The 21,686-nt window shown below is 35.3% G+C and overlaps 1 protein-coding gene across 9 annotated transcripts in view; it reads left to right on the top strand.

Annotated features, from left to right (window-relative positions):
* LOC120523933 (arf-GAP with Rho-GAP domain, ANK repeat and PH domain-containing protein 1) overlaps positions 1-21,686 on the top strand; it is a 391,846-nt gene that overhangs the window by 361,611 nt on the left and 8,549 nt on the right. For 7 of the 9 annotated variants that reach the window (XM_039745649.1, XM_039745646.1, XM_039745647.1 and 4 more), the window contains 8 exons: positions 139-256; positions 1,829-1,942; positions 6,287-6,426; positions 6,637-6,672; positions 11,973-12,055; positions 16,403-16,453; positions 19,583-19,646; positions 20,305-20,460. In XM_039745649.1, coding sequence (XP_039601583.1) covers positions 139-256; positions 1,829-1,942; positions 6,287-6,426; positions 6,637-6,672; positions 11,973-12,055; positions 16,403-16,453; positions 19,583-19,646; positions 20,305-20,460 — 762 coding nt within the window. The remainder of the gene's footprint in view (positions 1-138; positions 257-1,828; positions 1,943-6,286; positions 6,427-6,636; positions 6,673-11,972; positions 12,056-16,402; positions 16,454-19,582; positions 19,647-20,304; positions 20,461-21,686) is intronic. The other 2 variants (XM_039745652.1, XM_039745651.1) reach the window with 2 other exon arrangements.

The following is a 21,686-nucleotide window of genomic DNA, read 5'->3' as shown; positions in this document are numbered from 1 at the left end:
TGATAGAAAACAAATTATTAAAGTATTAGCATAGGCTGTGATGAATAGCCTTGGTAAAAACTATGCTGTTCAGATTAATATATATTATTCTTAATTGTCCTCACTTTTCACAAAACATTATTTGCATTTACTTGATAGATCCCAGCCACTATGACAGCAGCACAACTAGCATTTGAGATATTGGACCGCAGGAAAGTTCCCGTAAAGGACAAAGACTACTGGTGCTGCTTTGAGGTCAATGAAAAAGAAGAAACAGGTAAGTACTTAATCCTCAAGTCAACAGAATTGACAAGGATAAAAAAAAATAATATTATGTGTTATATACAGTATTTAATACAATGAAAAAATCCATTTAACTAAAGCACAGTCACTGCTAAATCCAGCAGAAAGAAGAAAACTATTAATACAGTTGTGTCAAATACCTAGTCTCCTTCTCAGACAACTGTGTTTTCACCCATAAAAGTTTTATTAGAAATTGAATTCCTGAAAGTTCACTAATCTAAATTGATATTTTTTATTTTCGACTAAATCCAGAAATTCTGCTGAAAGATTTAACAGTACTTTCATAGAGTATGATGGCTAACATTGTAATCCTCTGCTCCTTCACATTCTTTCCGCAATTTGACCTTTATTATGTTGGTTACTTCTTGAACCTACCACTATTATGCACTGTATAATCAAGATGACTATCAGCCTCTTTCCGGGCAAGCATTGTAGTAAAGGAGAGGATATGCTGGTTACGGCGCATAAGTCCAAGCTGCCTCTGGACACGTTTATTCCTTTTTAAACCTTGCTATGTTTCCCAGGCCTCAAAGGCAAAAAATACAAAAATACCTCTGATTTGCTGTGGCTGTTTTCCTCATTGCATTGTCCTCTACTTGTTTTGGTACTTTTCTTTTTTCACTGCTTTCTCCCTTTACCTTCACTCCGGGTCTAAATCACATGTGACCATCCTCTTACTCAAGACTAATAGCTGCATATCCTTCAGACCCTTTTATTCATACAAGCTCTGGTGTAGCCACCTGTTTACACTTGCTGGGTAGAGGTACATATTCACAGTGCATACAAATTAGATTTATTGACTGTAAGCCTGATATAATCAACAGTATTTTGCCCAAATGGAAAAAAATATTAAGCTAATGTAAACAGGATTAATGAAGTTTACTGTATAGACCTTGTTCTCCTGTGATAACTTATACTACATACTACTTTGCCACAGCATTAAAGCACTTTTAAAAAACAGAAAAAATACATTTTGCTTGCATTCTCTTTTGCAGAGCTTAATTTGACTAGTGAATAATTAAATAAAAAAAGAGTACCAGATATAATGCAGTGTGAATGGAGCTTTAAATTCTGTACACAATAATATACACTTTTCCAAAAAAAATGAAGTCTTTCTTTTTAATTTTTTTGCCAAAGATTTGGGGTTTTCCTAATGGCTGTGCCATAAAGGGCATTTGCTAAAACTGGATGTGTAATTCATCTTCATTATATTCCATATTTAATGTCTGTTAGCAGGGCATAAGTCCAATGTAAGGGAAACACTTATTCCACACATAAGCCCCTTTCAAAAATAAAACAATCCTGTTATACGTGCTGCCACGTTCAGTTGTGTGTTTACATATAGAATAAACAATACAACAAGTTTTAAAAAGTTCATTTTTCAACACATATATGGTGTATTTATGAAATGTCCAGCATATTGCAAAATATTCAATAATTAATTTATAGCTCATTTTGTTATAGTTACTGCATTGAATAAATACTTTGGATTTGTTTTACATTGTTCTCTAGTTTAACTTTTACTGCCTGTTTCTGTTTCCTTTAGAACGGCCACTACACCTCCTAGAGAAGGTTTTACCCATCGTCCATTCATTAGGCACTGAAAGTTACTTGGTGGTGAAAAGAAATTTCTCCATGGAGGCTATGTTGATCTATTTAGGTAATTAAATTGATAAACACGTTTTTATTATCTGACTGATCAGAGAAAATATTTCTAGTTACCTGTAAACTTCACTGCTAATGAAAAAGTCCAACTTCTGACATTAACAAAAATATTATGAATAATTTTATATGAGATAAATATAAAATAATATTGCTGTGTAAAATGTAATGAGCTTTCAAAATTGATTTTAATAATGAATTGAATTATTTATATACTTTGGGAAAGTGATATTTTCAGATCCCAATTTTTTTTTATGTGATGTAGTCTTACTTCAGTGATCATATTCCACAACTTAATCTTCAGATAATTTAACCAAGTTGGAAAATGTATGCATGGCCTATCATTCAAGTGTATTCATGGACTGTGCAGGCACTTTGGCCTTTTATAGAATAAATTCTGTAGCTAGGTTCTAGGATTTCCTCAATCCATTTAATCCGAACCTCAGGCTATCCCACCAGGTTTGGACAAAAGTCTGAAAGCAGGCCTGAACAGGACTCTAGTCCATCACAAAAATCACTCTGACTCACACACAAACAAACACACACTATATTCATACACAGTGACAAGTTGCAATTGCCAATTAACATAACCTAAAATAAATGAAAAAAAAATAAAATTTATAATTCATTTTTTTGTTTGAGCTTGTCTGGCCATAGTAATTTTCATGAAATGTGACTTGCACTTCAGTTATGACAAATGTGAGGGAATAACAGAAGAGAAAAGGCAAACCTAATAACAGTGACTGACTATTATGGATTTCATGTGAATGTGGCACTCAGATAGTAAATTAGAGCGCCAGTGAAGCAGTGAATCATTATAATCTACAGATAACAGCTTAAATGCCACAGAGTCATTAATATCTAGATAACATTTAGTTTTCCTTGCTTGTATTTTATACTTTTACGGTTAGGAAGATCATTTAACTTACCTGTTACAACTTAAAGTATCAGAAGATGTGAGATGCTGATAAACTAGTTCTGTTTTATTTGTGCTTCAGCAGCTCAGAAAACTCTGTTGCAGAGGTTTCCATGCACACGCAGCTTCACTTACAAAAGCAGGATAACCTGCCTAGGACTGCGCAAGCAGCTCGTGACAGCGAGTAAATTCCTACCCACTCTCACAGTCTATTAGTGTTTCAATAATGTGTACTGGTGATCTGTTTGCCATCAGCAGCAGCTATCAGAGGTGAAAAATAAGAAAATATACAAAATATATAAATTGGTGTGACCACTGTCAAGGTAAAAGAAAACAGTAAAGTAGTTTGTAGTTTAAGTTGCACAGAATGTTTCTCTGTTCCAAGACAGACAAGTTTGTAGGTGTGCCAATGTTTTTCAATGGCAGATTTTGAAATTTCAAAACTGCACAGTGTAATGTATTTGTGATATCTCAATGAAAACTAAACTGTCTCAGCACATTTCTTTGCAGAGTAAGCATGCCAGATTTCAACATAATTGTATCACTGGGGGCTGCATTGTTTCATGTGGACAGACAGATAGGCAGACATGACTATTGCAGTAGGTGTTTCTCGCATTTTATGCAAACACACCTAAAAAGATTGGTGCTATATCCAGTTGTATTAATTGCTTAAAAAGCTGAAATATCCAGGGTTTTGGAAGTCCTTTGTGCAGGTAACCTTTCACAGCTATAAAAATATTAACTATTCTTTTAGTGTTCATTGCCCAGCTGTTTGTCCATTTCTGAGCTAGCTTAATTTAAGGTCCCTATGCATGTTGGCTTTTTAATGTTTTAGAAAAATGACTTGTTTTTTGTATTGTATACTTATTCATTTAGGGGTGCTAGATAACCCAACTCACATGTCTTTTGGTTATTGAAGAGCAGACCATGAAGTCCCAATGAAAAAATGTAGATTTCAGACATTGACCGTTAATAATGTCCACTGTGTAACTGTGAATCACTGCATCATTGCAACAAAACTTTGCATACTTTTTGTGCCATTTTAGCATTGTATAAATGTCAGAGAAGTCCCACAACAAAATAATTATTCAGTACAGTGAAATAAACCTTTCTCTGAGCTATCAATGGGATATGCCAGCATCCCTTAGTCCCCTAACCAGATCAAAGATGCTAAATTAGTGACCATTCATCATCCTTTGTTTTAAAGCTTCTGTTGAGTGTCATGGTCAGTTGACCCCATTAATCTGTTTAAAATGTGATTGTGGTTCAGATGCCTATCAAACACTTCTGTTGTGCCAACCTGTCACATACTTAATTACATTACATAACTGCCAGATGCCTGTCATCTTGTATGTGACAGAGGGCCTGGTGTACAGCTTCTAGTCACTTTAAAGATTTCACAGCCATCAATCAAACTGGCATTGCCATCTAGCTTCTCTTGTGAACCTATATATATATAAAATATTTCAGTGCAATTATTTTGTATCACAGGTTAACTCCTACTCCTAGACAACAACAACAACCTTTATTTATATAGCACAATTTCATACAAATAATGTAGCTCAAAGTGCTTTACATAATGAAGAAAGAGAAAAAAAAGACAAAGTAAGAATTAAAATAAGGGAACACTAATTAACATAGAATAAAAGTAAGGTCCGATGGCCAGGGAGGACAGAAAGAACAAAACAAAAACTCCAGATGGCTGGAGAAAAAATAAAATCTGCAAGGTGTGGAACATGACCCTGATACAAACGGGCGGACACGTCAATGTCACCCACAACACGTTTATTTACATCCATTATTTACAAGTTTAGTGCACCACACAACCCCAAAAGTCCCCCAAGTCCTGGCCACAACAATGCCTTACTCTCTTCAGGCCGCCTCTTTCTCTCCTCCAGAGCTCCGTCCTACTCCACTCCCGACTCTTGCCATTCAATGAAGGGAGGCGGCCCCTTTTATAAGCACCCGGATGTGCCTCAGGTGTGTTCTGGCAACCTCCCACCGACACGCCCCAGTATGGGGCGTGTCGGTGGCGTGCCTGGAACCACTCTGGGTGTCCCCATTCTTCTTCTACCCGGCCCTTCCGGGTGTGGCGGAAGTGCTGAGGTCCAGGGCTCCAAAGGCACGGGGGCGGTGACCACAGGCCCCTAACAAGGGTAGGGCTTCAAAGCTCTGTACCCGCGGCCCCAAAAGGAACCAGGGCGGTCGCCCCCACATGGTCTGGGGAAGGCGTAAGCCCTCCTCCGGTCTTCCTAGGTGTCCCGCCACCCCAGCCATCTCCAACAAGGGGTTCCAGGCCATGAGACCACCCAGCCCACTCTAGGCATTCTACCTAACATAAATGATCAGTCCTCATTGTATTCAGGGTTCTCATGGAAGGACTTGATGATGACGGTCACGTGGACTTCTTGCCTTTAATCCATCAATGTAGGGACTTTATGGTGCTTTGATCAGATAAATAATACATAAAATACTGTAGGTTCAATGACTAAAGTGAATCCAGATGGAAAGAAGTGGTTTGTATAAATACTTATCTTGTTCACATGTTTTCTCCTTTTTATGTACAGCTCAAATGTCACTGAAGGCAGAATCATAGGGCACACAAGAGCATGTCCCAGCAGAACTGAGCGCAAGACAGAAATGAGACCTGCCACAGCAGGCTTTAGTCTATGCATGCAGTAAATAATGCTTAAAAAACTGAATTTGTATTTAACACTGAGTTCCAACAACACAAAATAAATTTGATAAACTCTGTCAAGAAAACTATAAAAGGCATTTTCATAAATCTTGTGAACATCACTTAATTTTATTTAATCTCTATTGGTCATAGTTTCAGCCTTTGTTGCTACTTTTGAAATGGCTAATCTCTTCTTTTCTCATGATGCCTGCGAGTACAAATAAATAAATGAATATCAAAGTATAAACTTGAATGAGCAAAAAAATCCTGTTAATTTTGTGACTATCATCTTCTTTTTTTCATTATAATGACAAACACAATAATAACAAACACAATTCAAGATGTAGTTTTACATCCAGAAGACGTAGTTAAAACAACTATTTTGAACTACTTTGTATTAATGAAAGGTAGCTAAGATAATGGATTTGTTGGTAATTATGATGGATTTGTTTAATGTTTAGTGTCTTGCTTTAGGGCACATTTTAACTCTGAATGATGGGGTATGAACATTTCCATGTGTCATTGTTTCTTCTGGATTCTCTCTGAAATGTATACACATGATATTTTATTTTTCAAATATTAATTGTTTCTTAGGTTAAATAATAATACCATTGTTATGTATACAGTTTTTTCTTTTTTTTAACTAACAGAGCAGTTTCTTTTTCTTGGCACATAGTTATTTGTCCTATTTGACATAGCAGTGAAATAGTGACTTAACATGTTTGAAATGTGTTTGTTTTTGTCAATAGCCAGTAAGGTGGATACTTCTAAGCATGGAATGATGAAATTTCGTGAGGAGAGGAACTTATTAGGTTTGACAACAGGTAGTTTTCACGATCGCTACTTTATCTTGAACAGCACATCTTTAAAACTCTACAAAGAAGTGCGGGTAAGTAGTGTGTGATATACTGCATATTGTATATCTTACTTTTCTTTTGCACATATAAGTGGCTAGCGATGTGGCAATTTTGAAAAAAAATTTAATTCATGTAGCAACAAATGCATAAGTTGTAACTTCTGTAAATAAAATGTTCACTTCAGTGATGATGGCCAATGATAATCACCACTGCTTGTTTATTTCCAATGGTTTTGTATGCAGAGCCGTCAAAGACTGCAGAGACCAGAACTGCAGTGCGTAAGTAGAGACCTCTTGGAGGTAGAGGCTGTAGTGTGAAGCTTTTGCTTGGGTAATAGCACTTGAGAATCACATCACATGCTGCTTGCCTTGTTGAGTTTTCCCACTTCTGCACGGAGGAGATTACTTGGTGCTGGATCACTTTTGCTTTCTCTGAAAGACTTCACTACTGTTGCCTTCATATAATCAGTTTTGGCATGTCATATATGCAGACCAACTAAACAACTGATTGGTACCAAATTATTTAAACAGTCAGAACATAATAATGGGTATATATACTTCTGTGTGACCCATATGCATTGTATTATCCTTTTGTTTTTCTTATATATGATAAATAAACACAACATAAAGGTGGTGTATTGCAAACTTGCTGTAAGAACAAATTGCTTAACAATTTTCACTTATATATATTTAAATAACACATACTTTATAATTTAACCGGAAAAGTTGCAAGCCACTTTAAACTGTGGTCATGTGAGTTATATAGGCAACACAAATTTGTGTAAATAGCTTATCATAGATGACTTAATAAAATATATAAAATACATAGGACATGTGTCTGGGATTAGCTGTATGCACAAAGAAAGAAGTCTTTAACTGTGTTTTCATTAAAAACTAAATATTTTAAATTGGGACATATTCAGGTGCTTAATTCATAATTATAACTGTTTATACTATACTATAACTGTTAACAGTAGATATTGTCCTTGTTAGTGCTGAGATGGCTTCTAACAAGCTTTAAGAGGCATTCTTTCCTATAGAAAGTTTGTAAAGGCATGTTCTTAAGCAATAGAGACGTCACTTAAGAATGGCTGCAAGCTGGTGATGAAGTTAATGCAACACCTGGAAATTATATTTCTCTTTTTGAGCATTTCTGAATATTAATGCCACTGTTAAATTTAGCTTCAACTTGTCCACAAAATGATATTAGAACTATAATCAACAAGTATAATAAATCGATGTATAATTTCTGCTCTAAAAAACTAAAAGAGAAGGTTAATTATGCATGAAGGTAGACATCTTTAACTTTCTTTTTTTTCCTCCTCCATCTATAAATAACACAGACATCACCCAATTTATTTTAACAAAAGCCATATAATAATAATAATAATAATAGCAGCAGCATAAGAATAGTATGGCATTACAGTGTGATATTATGCATGATGTGTGCTGTTACTTTTTATCATGCTACAGACTTTTATTTTCAGAAGTACTTACCCAGAAAATATTTGCATGACTTACCTTGTTTGGTGTATTCAATTCTATAACTTTGCAGTGTCATAATCTTGATTTTTATTAGAGCTGTAAGTAGACAACTGAATTAGTAAAGCTAATCATTATATTAAATATTAATACAAAATATTGGGTTTCAGTAAAAACTTGCCGAGAACAAAGTCCTACTTCTATTCAGCCTTCAGGTGGCTAGATTTATGCTTCGATTTTAAAATAATTTGTCTCATATTGCACATAGTGAATGGACATCTAAATATTTCACAGGACAATTTAAGTTTTAAATGGAAGGTTTGAAATTGCAGTGAAACTTGGCAAGCTCATTTACCGCAAAAAGTTTTTCGAACATACGAGGCATGGCAGAAAAGTAATGAGACTGGCAACACTGCAAGCGATCTGGCAACGCTGCGCTGTTGTCCTTGATAGAGCACGTGTATCAGTACCCTCCCATAGCTCAGTGCGAGTTTCAACTCCTTCCGTTAAGTACGGGATTTTTGTGACTGCTTTTAGCGAAGTTGTGTTTTTGGTTGTGCGTCACGCAAAATGGAACAGCGGAATTTGGAGCAACGTTGTGCCATTAAACGGCAAGTGTAACGTTTGAAAAGTTAAAACAGGCCTATTGGGAACGTTCTTTATCCCGAGCTCAAGTTTTTCGCTTGCACAAATCACTTTTTGGAAGGCAGAAAACATGTTGAAGATGAACACTGTTCAGGGAGGACTTCAACTTCGAAAACCAATGAAAACATCGAACGTGTGAACACTCTTGTGAGATCAGACCGTCGTTTAACATTAAGAATGTTGAGTGAACAATTAAATTTGAACAGATTTACCGTTCATCAAATTTTGACTGAACATTTGCACATGCGAAAGGTCTCTGCCAAAATGGTGCAGAAAAACTGCCCTCTCCATAACAGAATTTTTGACCTCAAAAGGCATTCCTGTGGTTCCCCAGCCCCCTTATTCACCTGACCTCAGTCCGTGTGACTTTTTCCTTTTTCCTAAACTGAAAAATGTCCTCAAAGGACGTCATTTCGGGACTTTAGAAAACATCCAAAAGAGTGTAACGGACATGCTGAAGACCATACCGGTTGAAGACTTCCAGCGCTGCTACCAACAGTGGGAACAACATCTCCATCGGTGTGTAGCTGCCCAAGGGAACTACTTTGAAGGGGATAACATTGATGTTTGAAAAAAATAAAAACTTTGGTAAATAAAAAATCAGTCTCATTACTTTTCTGCCACACCTCGTAACTTTGTAAATGACATAAAGTTGAAAACAGGCTGCTGATTGTGTGCTCTTATCAACTGGTTACAATTCGTACATGAAAATTCAATCATCATCTTTTTATATTTCCTACATAAAATACATAATACCAATTATACTAATTAGAGCTCTTTCTCTATTTGTGCTCTTTTCTGGCATAAAGAGTCTAATAGCGAAAGTTGTTATTTTATTTGGAGAGGAAACACTGTGACATATAAAATATTCTTCATGATTAAGGGATTTAACTTCAATAATTGTTTTCTTAAAAAACTGTTTAACTTAAGCATATTCATTTATTTTCAGTACTAAGCTTGGTTGTGAACCATCAATTCATTCATGCCTTCATTTTATTTGAGCCTGCTTAATCTAGACTTAAGGCTGCTGGAATTCACTGCCTATTTGGGCACCTTTCATTACAAGGCAGGAACCAAGAATCTCCATAGTAGATTAATTTCTAATCGTGGAAGGGTCCTAGGGTAACCCTGCTTTCACTTTCAGACTCTATAGGCCTGAACGGTGTGTCCAGAAATCCCCACCAAATCCCTTGTAGATTCACATTTTCCAGCCTGTCACAAATCAAAATGAGCAGAAGAGAAGGTTATACTTTAATTCATGCAGTATAGATAACCTTTGATTCCTAATGTGCCCTAAACAGAAGCAAAGTAATAAGTGTGACAAATAATATCCAATACAACCTGAAATGAGAGCAGCTCTTGCTAGATTCTAGGCATCCAAGTCTATGCAAAGATAACCAGGTGGCTCTTTGTCTTGGTAAGTTAATTAGTCTGTGATTTGTCATGGTATCTGGACAAACGAAATGACAGAGAGACTCAACATTTATCTTTTAGCTTAAAGTTATGCAGGCCTTATACTTTCTTGATTCACCTCTTAGACCAAAGGGACACTGTAGTGTAGGGCCAAAGCCCAGGGTTTATCTTTACACCATGTATAAACCATATCAACTGGATGCTCTCATCCTTTCAGCCACTGCCTAGAAGTCTTGACCACAGCAGAGAATAGGGACGTAAACTGATAGGTAAATCTACAATTTCATCTGAGATACTGGCTTTCGCTTCACTACCACAAGTTGGTTTAATACTTTTTTCCTTTGTATAAAGCAAAGGTCAGTTTAATCTGGAAATAATGTAATCAGAATAAGAATAAACAATTTCCCATATACTGAAGTTCTATTTTTTATTATTTGTAAGCTGTTCTCAACTCTTGTTTCACCTAGTGCAATTCTCTTTTTGATTGGCTTCCCACACAAAGAATCAACAGGTCACTAAAAGTCTGAAAAGCTGCTGCACAAGATTTGTCTTGAACTGTTGGAAACATTACCCTTGGAAAGGCTCCTCTATACTGCATATCAAGTCATGCTTAAAACTCTTCCATTTGCTTCAGCACTTGAGATTTTTCAACTTATACTTCTGGCACCTCCTATGGCCTTTTTTTCTGATCTTTAAGGTGTCACACAGTTTGAGGCGCATGTTCATTCAAGCTTTGTGGTTAATCTGGAATTTTCTTCCTGGATCAGTTAGTTAGGCTTTTTCTATATTCACATCTCTACTGCAAATTATTTCCTTTCCCTTCAATTAAGTGTTTCAGTAGATCTTTGAATTCTTAACTAATGTACCACTGCATCTATTGGGCTGTACAGTACAGTCACCATGTCTGTTTGATTTTTAAAGCTCTACAATAATTTCTTTGATATATTTTGTATTTTTGCTTCCTCTCAATATCAATTGCCATATTTCTGTTTTCTTTGTTGTTCCCTGCTTGTTTTGTAAATGAGCTAGAGTCTGCTAATTAAAGAATAATGGCTTCTTCTGGTCTCTGTCAGTTTGTATTTTTGCTTTTGTTATTATTTATTATTGTACTGATCGGTTTAAATATTGTATGTTGCATTTATCTTGTTGGATCTCGAAAGAAGAGGTCCTCAGCCTTCTTTTTTGGCATACCATCCCCAGGAATATTTTCAGTCTGAACTTGTTAAGTACTATCTTCTTATCAGACAAACCCTGCTCACACAAATGAGTACACAATTTATAAAGAAATCTCCAGAAAGAAAAATAAACATAGTGGTTTATGTAGTGTTTATTCACAATTTTCAAGATGATGACTAAATGCAGATAATTTAATCATATAGAATAAAAGAAATAGTCAGTCAGTCATTTTCCAACCTGCTATATCCTAACACAGGGTCATGGTAGTCTGCTGGAGCCAATTCCAGCCAACACAGGGCACAAGGCAGGAACAAATCCCCGGGCAGAGTGCCAGCCCACCGCAGGGCACACACACAAACACACCAAGCACACACCAGAGACAATTTATGATGACCCATGCACCTAACCTGCATGTCTTTGGACTGTGGGAAGAAACCGGAGCACCCGGAGGAAACCCACACAGACACGGGGAGAACATGCAAACTCCATGCAGGGAGGATCCAGGAAGCGAACCCAGGTCACCTTACTGCAAGTAGCAGCGCTACCACTGCGCCACCGTGCTGCCCATAAAATAAAGATCTGAAAAGTGCTTGGACATTAAAATGATGTGTAAAATAAACATTGTGTCGTACCGTGAATATCCTTATCTTGCATTGTACTATATACATTTAAAGGCATAAAAATGTATTTGTGAAGAACCTATCTTTTGAATATTTTAGACATTAATCTTTGTGGGTTTTTTTTACTGTTTAATGTTCATAATACTGTACAAATATAAATCTAATTTAATTTAAAACACTGTAAATAAAACAATACACTAAATGTTTTTTTTTTCCAACTTGTCCATTTTTTGTCTTCAACAGAGTCACAGACCGGAGAAGGAGTGGTCAGTCAAATCTCTTAAAGTGTATCAGGGGATCAAAAAGAAACTGCGACCTCCAACATGGTGAGAATTACAAAGCATACTGTAGTTGCTTTGCTAAATTTTCTAAAAACTTTTTTTAAATGGTACAAGTAGATCCATTCCTTAAATGCTAAGAAATCTTTGTCATGATGAAATTAGGCAAATGATTTTGAGGGTAGCAGATAAATGCAATACTGCACAATAAGTAATTAAAAGTATATAAACAGTGGCACTTCGATGTAAATATCCATTATTTATTTTTATATGTAAAATTGAATTTCCATCACCGAAGTATCACCCAAAACCACTGCACCAATTTTACAAAACTTTTCAGTTGTTTCTGGTATAGTCTAACTTTGAACACAGTCTAATAGAATTTTACATTTTCTACATAAAAATATTTGGAAAAAAATCTAAACTGGGACAACCTCAGTAAAATTTGCCCTACTTGCTGGACTTTTGCACATTTTAACCTCAATATCTCCAGAACACAACATGATATTGACATGATGTTTACTTCAAATGAGTTATGAATGATTGTGGAACATAACATGAATTTATCTTGACCACAGTAATTATTCAAAATTTTTAAGTAGTTAAGCGCATTGGACAAGAATGAGATTTTTACATTTGCCACTCAATGACTCTATTGTTGATTATATGACAAATTAAACAGATTATATTCAGTTTTTGTCTAAGACAATAGTAAGTGAGCAAATGACCAATTTGCAATGTGATCCATGCTTAAGCTGGAGTAGCAAAAGTCTTTTGAGCCAGCAGGAGTGAGGGGGCAGACACTTCATGAAATCTGCCAGGGCTGCAGCTCAGTGAGGAGCATTAGGTGTGTCTGCCATTCGACCATCATTTGTCACACAGCAATCAAGTGTGATGCAATCTACATTCTCTATAACACTTTAGTATTAATGCTATTGAAATAATTATTATGGTTGTTTGTGAATTGTTTTTTGCTGGAAAAGTAGTTCTATTTCTCAAAATTTTACACTTAATTTCGCAGTGAAATTTTGCAAAGGCATAATAAACTCAGAAGCACTAGATGCTAAATAATACTAAAAATACATGTTTTTCTTCTGATGAGGAGACCACGAGTGTCATATCTGTTTTTTATTTATTTTACGCATGTAACATCCATTTATCACTCTTCCAGTGAAGCCAAGTAGAATTACTGGTATTATAATAAATTGCTGTGGCTGATTCTTAGGCTATCCATGACCTTAGCAGTAATTGCTAATGTTAATTTATTAATATCATCTCTAATTAGTTAGTTAAACCAGTGTAGTTAGTTAGTAAATCAGTCTCCATAGTGTATCAATATTTAATTGCCAAGTTGTAGTCTCAGTAGATTTTGGATTTTCAGAACATTTTTCACTGAGTGAATGTAGTGAAAAGTCAAGCAAAATGACACCTTTTATTGGCTAACTAAAAAGATTACAGTATGCATGCTTTCGAGGCAACTCAGGCCCCTTCTTCAGGCAAGATGTAATCAGACTACATCTTGCCTATATCTTGATTACATAAAAGGTGTTGTTTTGCTTGACTTACATCTTGCCTGAAGAAGCAAGAAAAGAACGAAAGCTTGCATATTGTAATCTTTTTAGTTAGCCAATAAAAGTTGTAATTGTGCTTGACTTTTCACTACATTCAAAATGGCTAACATGGTACAACACCCTAGTATCACTGAGTGAAAAAATGTTTACAAGAGCAAATGGTCTACTACCTTTGTAGTATGCAAGATTACCACTAGGTGGTACCATATCATAAAATTTCACTCTTAACTGGTTCTTCAACATGCTGTGATTTAATTTAATGGTACTTTTCAAGAATTGTTTAATTACTTTCAATTATGTAATATAATTTGCTTGTTATAATTGTTGAATTTAGTCTTACATTATTGCCTTTCTATTAAAGTACAAAGCTTTGCTTGGTTTTCTGTAACAAAATAGCATTGCTTTAGAATGTTATGTATTTTAACAATTCTAAAGAGAAATTATTTAATGTAAGTTTCAATATACTGATTTTTTATTAGTTTAAGCTACTGCTGTAAAATTACTTCTTTTTTTTTTGAAATTGTGAATATTCATTAAGAACTTTCTGAAAAGAGTTATACATATTGATTTTTAATAGGTCAGAATAAATTGTGTCAAATAAAATTCTGTTTGAATTATACTATATTCTGCAGTGTGGAAAGATTACAAACACTGACACACTAAGGTGTCAAGAGGCACAGGATAATGAGGCTCTTTAGAGTGTCAGCAGATGGTTTGGAGAAAGTTGGAAGTATATGGAAGATGTCAATGTAAATACTTGTATGAGCAAAAATAACAAGTACTAAAATGAAAATAAATGTACCAGTGCAGGTAACTAGAAACAGAGTACATAATAAGGACATGACGTGAATGAGAGGCTTGCTCAAGTAATAAGGCATAATCAAAGGAGCTCAGCCATTGTCAAGCAATCAGAAAATTCCCAATGGAAAGAATCTAAAACAAAAGTCACAGACAGGGGAGTCAGCAGCACGCATTATTCTGTATTACAATGCACGGTCTGGCAAAATGTTGCTTAATGGTGCTTGCAGGTTTTTTCACATGTAATGTATTTCTTTTACTGCATATAATTCTGTGAAATTTTGCTTTAAAATGTTTTTATACTAACAAAAACATATTGGACCCCAGGTATTACTTTGCATGGGGACACTGTTGAAAATTTGTTAAGGATAAATTTCATATAAACATTAGAGAATGTTTATTCACATAGAGAACATTAAGAAGTAGTGTGGTAGGACTTTCGAAACCCTCAATTCTCAACTCAATTTTATTTTTGAGAAATTAGATGAGTAGGATTGGCTAACTTGTTGGCCCAAATGGCCTGTTCTGATGTTTAGAGGCATATATTATTTCAGATGCATATCACAAATTTTCTTTTAGTAAAAAGTTATAGTTTTTGGTGAGCAATTTGTTTTGGAGGTTAAAGACACATCTGATATCTAAGACCAGAGAGAGAAAGAGAAAGGATTGCAGAGATCTTAATCTTGTGTAATGCATTTCCTGAAAACATTAACTTTATCAAAATGATGTTAAGCAAAACAGACATTAGTTTCCTTAGAAACCCATTTTTTAGTAATGTAGCTATGTTATTTTAATGGTTTCTTGTGAAAATTAACATTGAAGGCACAGAGGTAAATAAATGATACCACTCAAAAACCTCCTAGCACTATGAACATCACCTTGGATCACTTTTTTTCTGCCTGATGAATAATAAGAGTTCATTATACACCATGAAAATTAAAAACATACAACATAAACTTCCTCACAACATCCCATTAATATGTAAAATATATGTCTTCAACATAACTCAATACTCATTGGGGCTAAAAAGACAAAAAAGTGTTTTGTAACTAAATAATGCAAGATAATTATACCGAAAGTAAGGACTAGAGCGTGTCTGTCATAAAAAAAAGTAAAAAAAAAACAAAGAAAACAGCAATAACCGGCCCTTCTCAAAGCCATTTCCTTCCAGGCCAGAGCCTACCCTGTAAGCATTGGTTGCAAGAAAGGTAATACCACTGGATAGAGGCTCAGCTCAGTTTTGTGGTCGGGTCCATTCATATACACATTTCCACTCACACAGAGCCAAACTGGAATAGATTACAGTAATAGATAGGTCAAATAGTTTTTTTTTTAAAAGAGGTAGTAAAGATGTGCAGTAAGCCTACGAAATAACTTGTAATCCCGGGCTACCTTAAATTCCTTCGCACCTCTCTATCAGCATCTTTTGTTTTGCAAATGTGTCAGTCAGCACAAGCTGCAAGTCGACTGCTGTCCCATCCCTCCACCGTCGCAGCTCAACTTGGACAAAAAGTTCTCCCAGCTCAAGTCTGTCTATCTGAGTGTGAGGTGCCTGGAGTTGTATAGGGTGAATAATATATCGTTAATTGGAATACATGCATTTCAAGTCTGTTCCATGTCTGCAATGATCTGGGTAACTGTAGGATGACAGGAAATGCTGAACACATACTTAAAACAGAAACTTTTTTCATGTTATAGTACTAATGAACAAATTTTGACATGAAATGTATAATGTGTGCAGATGAAAAAGTTTCACATGCTTTTGCAAAGTTGTTTGAGTGCAACATGGCCCTTATTCTTTAGTAGTCCAGTTCATAATAATAGTCATTTCTTTAAATATTAAAATAACAACTAGAATCCTGAAACTCAGCACTGTATATGGCCATAAAGGCCAGAATTGCTTTTTATAATCATAATAAGTTGTGCCCAATTCAATTTGTCTGTTTCTAAGGATGTTTTTCATGTTTGATTGAATGCTGTTATACTAGAAACTAACCAGTTTAAACATGTACTGATTTTTTCTTAGCTGGGGATTTACAGTGGTATATGAGAATGAAAAGCACGAGAAGCAACAGTGGTGAGTACACCAGTGGAAGTGTAAATGAAGTGTGTAGGAATTTACAGAATTCCATGAATCCTATGCTTAAAAAGCTTTCCTGACTTTGCACAGAAATCACATTAACTGCTGAGAGTCTTTTTGCCAAGGCAATAAAAAGGCGTAAAGCTTCAGACACCCATGAAAACACTCCTTTTTCTCTCTCATATTTTTTGAAATACTATCCCATTGTTCAGACTTTTCCAAATTGTCATTATTGTACTTAAGTGATTGTGCTGTCCTGTCATGTCCGGATGTCATTGTTTTAAATGTACATTCAGTCCACTAGAGGCCATGAATGGAATGTACAGTACACATAATTTTTGTTTCTGCTTTTTCTTTTCCCTTTTCTCCTTGCTATTTATATGTTTGTGGTTTGAACTGTTAGCTCATTTCAAACAAAATGTAGGCTATAAAATTAAATAAAGAAGCTTGTTGTAATTTAGTTTTTTGCTGATAGCGTCAGAAGTTGTGCTTCTGACCTTTCAATCCCTTAAATCTCGCTGGGAAGACTGTTGACTTTTGTCTCTTTGATTTTTGCTAATTATAACCTGCTGTATTCTGAGATGTTGCATGTATTCTTCTTCAAATTCTTTCAACTATTTCTGTGAGCTGTTGTGTTACTCTTGTTACGTATGCATTATGTATTTATAATATGTACTGTATATCATTTTTAAAAACTGATGTTTAAGTTTATACAATGCTAGATTGAAAGCCATGTTTTATGCCAGGCTTCTAATGCCCAAACACAATTAATTTCTTCATCTACTTTTAAATAATAAGTTTGATTTTGAAATTATGGTTATTTTATCATGTCTGTAGTGTGTAGTAATTTTTTGGAGACACTTGCTGTGTCAAGTGAACCTGTATGTAGTAATTTTACGTCCCCCAAGCACCTTTCTGTTGCAACTAATAGGTCAGCATGACAAGAATGAAACAACATGGTTATTATAAATTATCAAAGATGACCATAATGCAGTAAGGAATGTGCTCTGCGCCTGCACTCAGTGAAACACACCAAGCAAATATAAACAGAACTGAAATTTTACGCTGACATTTTGAGAGTGCGTAGTGCCTGTTGCTTGATCACGTCTCTCTGTACTCGAATGATTCCCGTGCTAACCAGAATGCTAAAGTTGCATCCTTTTTTTGCAGTGGTACTCGATTTTGTGCATGCTATTGTGAAATTTTATTTTTCAAACCATTTAGAAAAACAACCAGTAATTTAAAACACCAATACATCTGACTGCAAAAATCATATGATGAAAAGTTGCGTTTTCTTGACCAGTTTTATTGATGTTAGCCAGAATATACCAGTGAGAAGGAGTTGCTGGAGAATGAAGATGAAAGAATTCTAAAAGCTGTTTAATTGGAGAAAGACAGAAAAATGAATAGCCTACAGCTGCAGTGAGACTTGGGTCAACTGATATATAGTGGTGCACCGCTACTAGTTTTCCTTCTACTATGGCGGAAAACATATACATTTCCATTAATGAGACAACTTAGACAGTCAGGCCATGATTTATGCTACCAATGGAGCATTTCCTTTGACCTATATCCTTTTTCCAGAAATAAATGAATGAGCAATCAAGGCTAGAAGGATCAGATAAACTGACTTCTTTACAAAAATTTGATTATAAATGTTTTTTAACTGCATAATGACTACCTGACTAGTTATAGTATCTGAGATATGCTGCAAAGATAATATGCCCCCAGTATTTGCATTGTGCCCAAAAATCTGTGCGCATTGCTGTGGCTGTATAAGATTATGGAGTTTAATCATCAGTCACTTAGGGAACTGCTCCTAATTTCTCACCTCCTCCCTAAGCAGGTTGATCCTATCTGATCACAAGTAAATGTACACATCTTTTTTAACATGGTCAACTCCTATCTGATAGTGAGTGAGAGATGGAGAAGCTCTGAGCCTGACTCAGGGTGCTAGACTTTAATAAGATGTTTTACGTGAAATGTACTATATTTGTTTTAATGTGTTTATTTGTTTTTTGACTGAGATTGCCTAATTGCTAGTTGCAATAGTTTAGTGTACCTACCCATAATGCACAATATTTCCTGTAAGCAGTTAAGTTTGCGTAACTTGTTAAAAATGACATTGCAGTGTGTTGTAAAATATCAAACATGAGAGTAATGTTTTTTTTTATTGAGGAGTTTTTGGATGTGAAATACAGTGGTAATGGAATTGATTAATTTATCATCATATCTAAATGCTTTTTTAATTCACAGCTTTCTATGTATTTGTTGTGCAACATATAGGAAAATGCATTAGAACAACTGTGACAGGAACAAGCCATTTAGACCAACAAGCTCGTCCATATTATCCTCCTAGATTCTCCCAAATAATATCAGGTCACGATTTGAAGCCCCCTTTAGTTTTATTTTAGGGACATTCCTATCTTGACTTGATGTTATTTTGGACAGTTTAGGTGAATAGGATGGATAAGCTTGTTGAGCTGAAAGACTAGTCACGTGTTCTAATGCAGTTTTAGCTTTATGTGTTTGATACGACCGTTACAGCAAAATATCCGTAAATTCAGTAAATATGAAGATACAGTAGTACATATGTCAAAATAAGTTTTGTACGGAAATAAAGCTCTTCTTCCATCTCATATTCTGATTTTCTCGGCTCTGGCAGAGATGGAGGAGAATCTCACTCTGTTAACTGTGTTCAGAATTACAGGACAGAGGAGGGGGCAAATATGCTTGTTCAAGTGAATCAAACTTATCTGTGTGGTTTCATATCTGGAGGAAAATTTTCACTACAACAATCATCTTCATGTTTTACATTGTGTGTTAAATGAGACTCCATGATAACATGTTCTGTTCTTCTTGAATCTGACCAAGGTTAGTTACTATAGAAAATTAAATTGTAAACAGGAGTCCAGATAGAAACCAGAAACTGCAATGGACCACCATGATCAAGACATCTTCAAAATCTGCCTTTACTCTTAGTTTGTGTTCTAGTGGTTAGCCTGCTGATGGTAGTGATAAAGGGTAATTTATTGTCTCATCGATCTTACTAAGATGTTATCTATTTTGTGTTTAATGTTTGTTGTAAAATTGTTACAGTATTTTTGTTTTCTATTTATATGCCAGGTACTTGTGCTGTGATACCCAGGCAGAAATGAGAGAGTGGTTTGCTACTTTCATGAGTATACAGGTAGGTGTTTTTTAGTTTCGCTAAGCGTACAGCTTGTGAAATATCATCATAGTAAGTGTACAGCTAGACTAGTAGTACATTTGACTGCACAACTCTAAAATGATTCATTAACTCTGTCTTGAACAGCCAGTGAAAACATTACTAAAATGACGAATTTATATATTGCTTTAATGAATGAATTTAATGTTTAAAGATTAAAATCAGTACACTTATGGAATTGCCTGGCTAGCCTTATAGGCAAGTAGTTGCTACAACCAACCATGCTTATACATACATTTAGATAATTGGTCAGACCATGAAAATGTAGAAAGATCAATGTTGACTACTGCTAAAGTTCAAGCAATGTTGCCTTACAGTATGCCAATTCTTCTTGTAAATGGTACACACATTGCATTCTTTTTTATTCCGCACTATCAAAACATTCAGTGTGAAGATGGCATTCATTCAGCCTACAGTAGGCTAGTTCAGGTGCACACGACATGATAGAGTGGCCACTCAATTTCACTTTATTTAGAGTGTCACTAAATTATTTTGTTACTCTTTTTAGCATTTTATGAAAACATTATTGCAAGTTGCCAAACCAGCCTAATAAAATAATGACTTGTAGGTTGCTGAAAGTTTCTTTGTTTCTAACATTTATCAAACTTTGTCATTACAGCATGAAGGAAGTGTGTGGCCCTCTGACTCCGTTAAAATGAGAGAATCACGGGTTCCCCTTGATGCCAGGTTGGGTAATATCTCATTGATCCCCTTAAGGGGCAGTGAGAATGAGATGAGAAACAGCGTTGCTGCTTTTGCTGCTGACCCGCTTGCTGTGAGTGTAATCAATCCTTAAAGTGATCAATTATTCTCATTGATTCCTCATCAACACTTTGCTTTGAGCCTCTTATTTCAGTGTGCACACCATGCCTAAGTACACTGTAACTAGGATACCATTAAGTACACACTTCTCTCTATTATTCCATACTTAATTGTGCATTTGCCCACATTGTCTTGTTATATACAGTTGCTCAGTAAGCACATGGTAGTTATGCCTGGTTGCACTGTAGTTAGGCAAGTAGTTAATAAGTAATTATAATTTAAGTGCACGGTAATAAGAGGCATTTTAATTTAAAGTGTTCCTCATTCCTCTGTTGATAAATTCATCTCTACCTCTGAAAATGAAATATTTAATTATTGCTGGAAATTTTCAAAACTCTTGTGCATTTTTTTCACTTTGATGCATTTTCATGAAATAAATTTTGTTTGTATTATTACAGTGATTTGACGTTCTTGCTTTCTATGGTGTGAAACTGCTTTCCATAATTTATAAAAATGATTTATTTCAGAGTTTCTGTTCCTGAGTCACCACTCTTTTATTGCAGCATGATTTTCTGTTTTGCCAAAATTTGCATGAATAGTGGTTACTGTTTACTTTGATTAACAACAAGGTAGAAATCAGGTGAAAACATGTGATGTAAGTTAAAAAAAATAAAACATAAGCACTATTTATGCACATGTGATTCATTCTGTGCATGGATCTCTGTGAATGAATATGTTTATTTATAAACACACATATGTACACACACACACACACACATATACTATATATACTGTATATATATGTGTACACACTGTATGTGTTTATGAGTGTGTGTATGTGCATGCATGTTGTACAGTTTATATTGTTATCATTTGCATCCCTCTGTGTACATCATGAAATAGCTGTTTCCATATACTTCATGGGGAAAAAAAGGGATTTTCAGATACAAATCAATGAAGAGGAGGGCTAAGTGGCCTAATTAATTTGGACATTAACTAACAATAAGACGAGACTTCAAATCAGTCATTTGAAATATAATGTAAAATTTAGATGTGAGACTCAGGTGTGTTCAGTCCAAATCCAGAAGAGCAGCAGTGGCTGCAGGTTTTCATTTGAACTAATCTCTTTAAAAATATCTGTTGGCAGAGATTAAGTGACTGACTGCAGTGATACTTGCGCAGACACAGTGGCTTTCCAGGATCCACATATATCAGCCCTTCACCTACAGACTGAAAGCT

The sequence above is a fragment of the Polypterus senegalus genome, chromosome 2 (genome assembly GCF_016835505.1).
Source record: "Polypterus senegalus isolate Bchr_013 chromosome 2, ASM1683550v1, whole genome shotgun sequence".
NCBI lineage: Eukaryota > Metazoa > Chordata > Cladistia > Polypteriformes > Polypteridae > Polypterus > Polypterus senegalus.
This window is presented reverse-complemented; position numbering and strand designations above follow the sequence as displayed.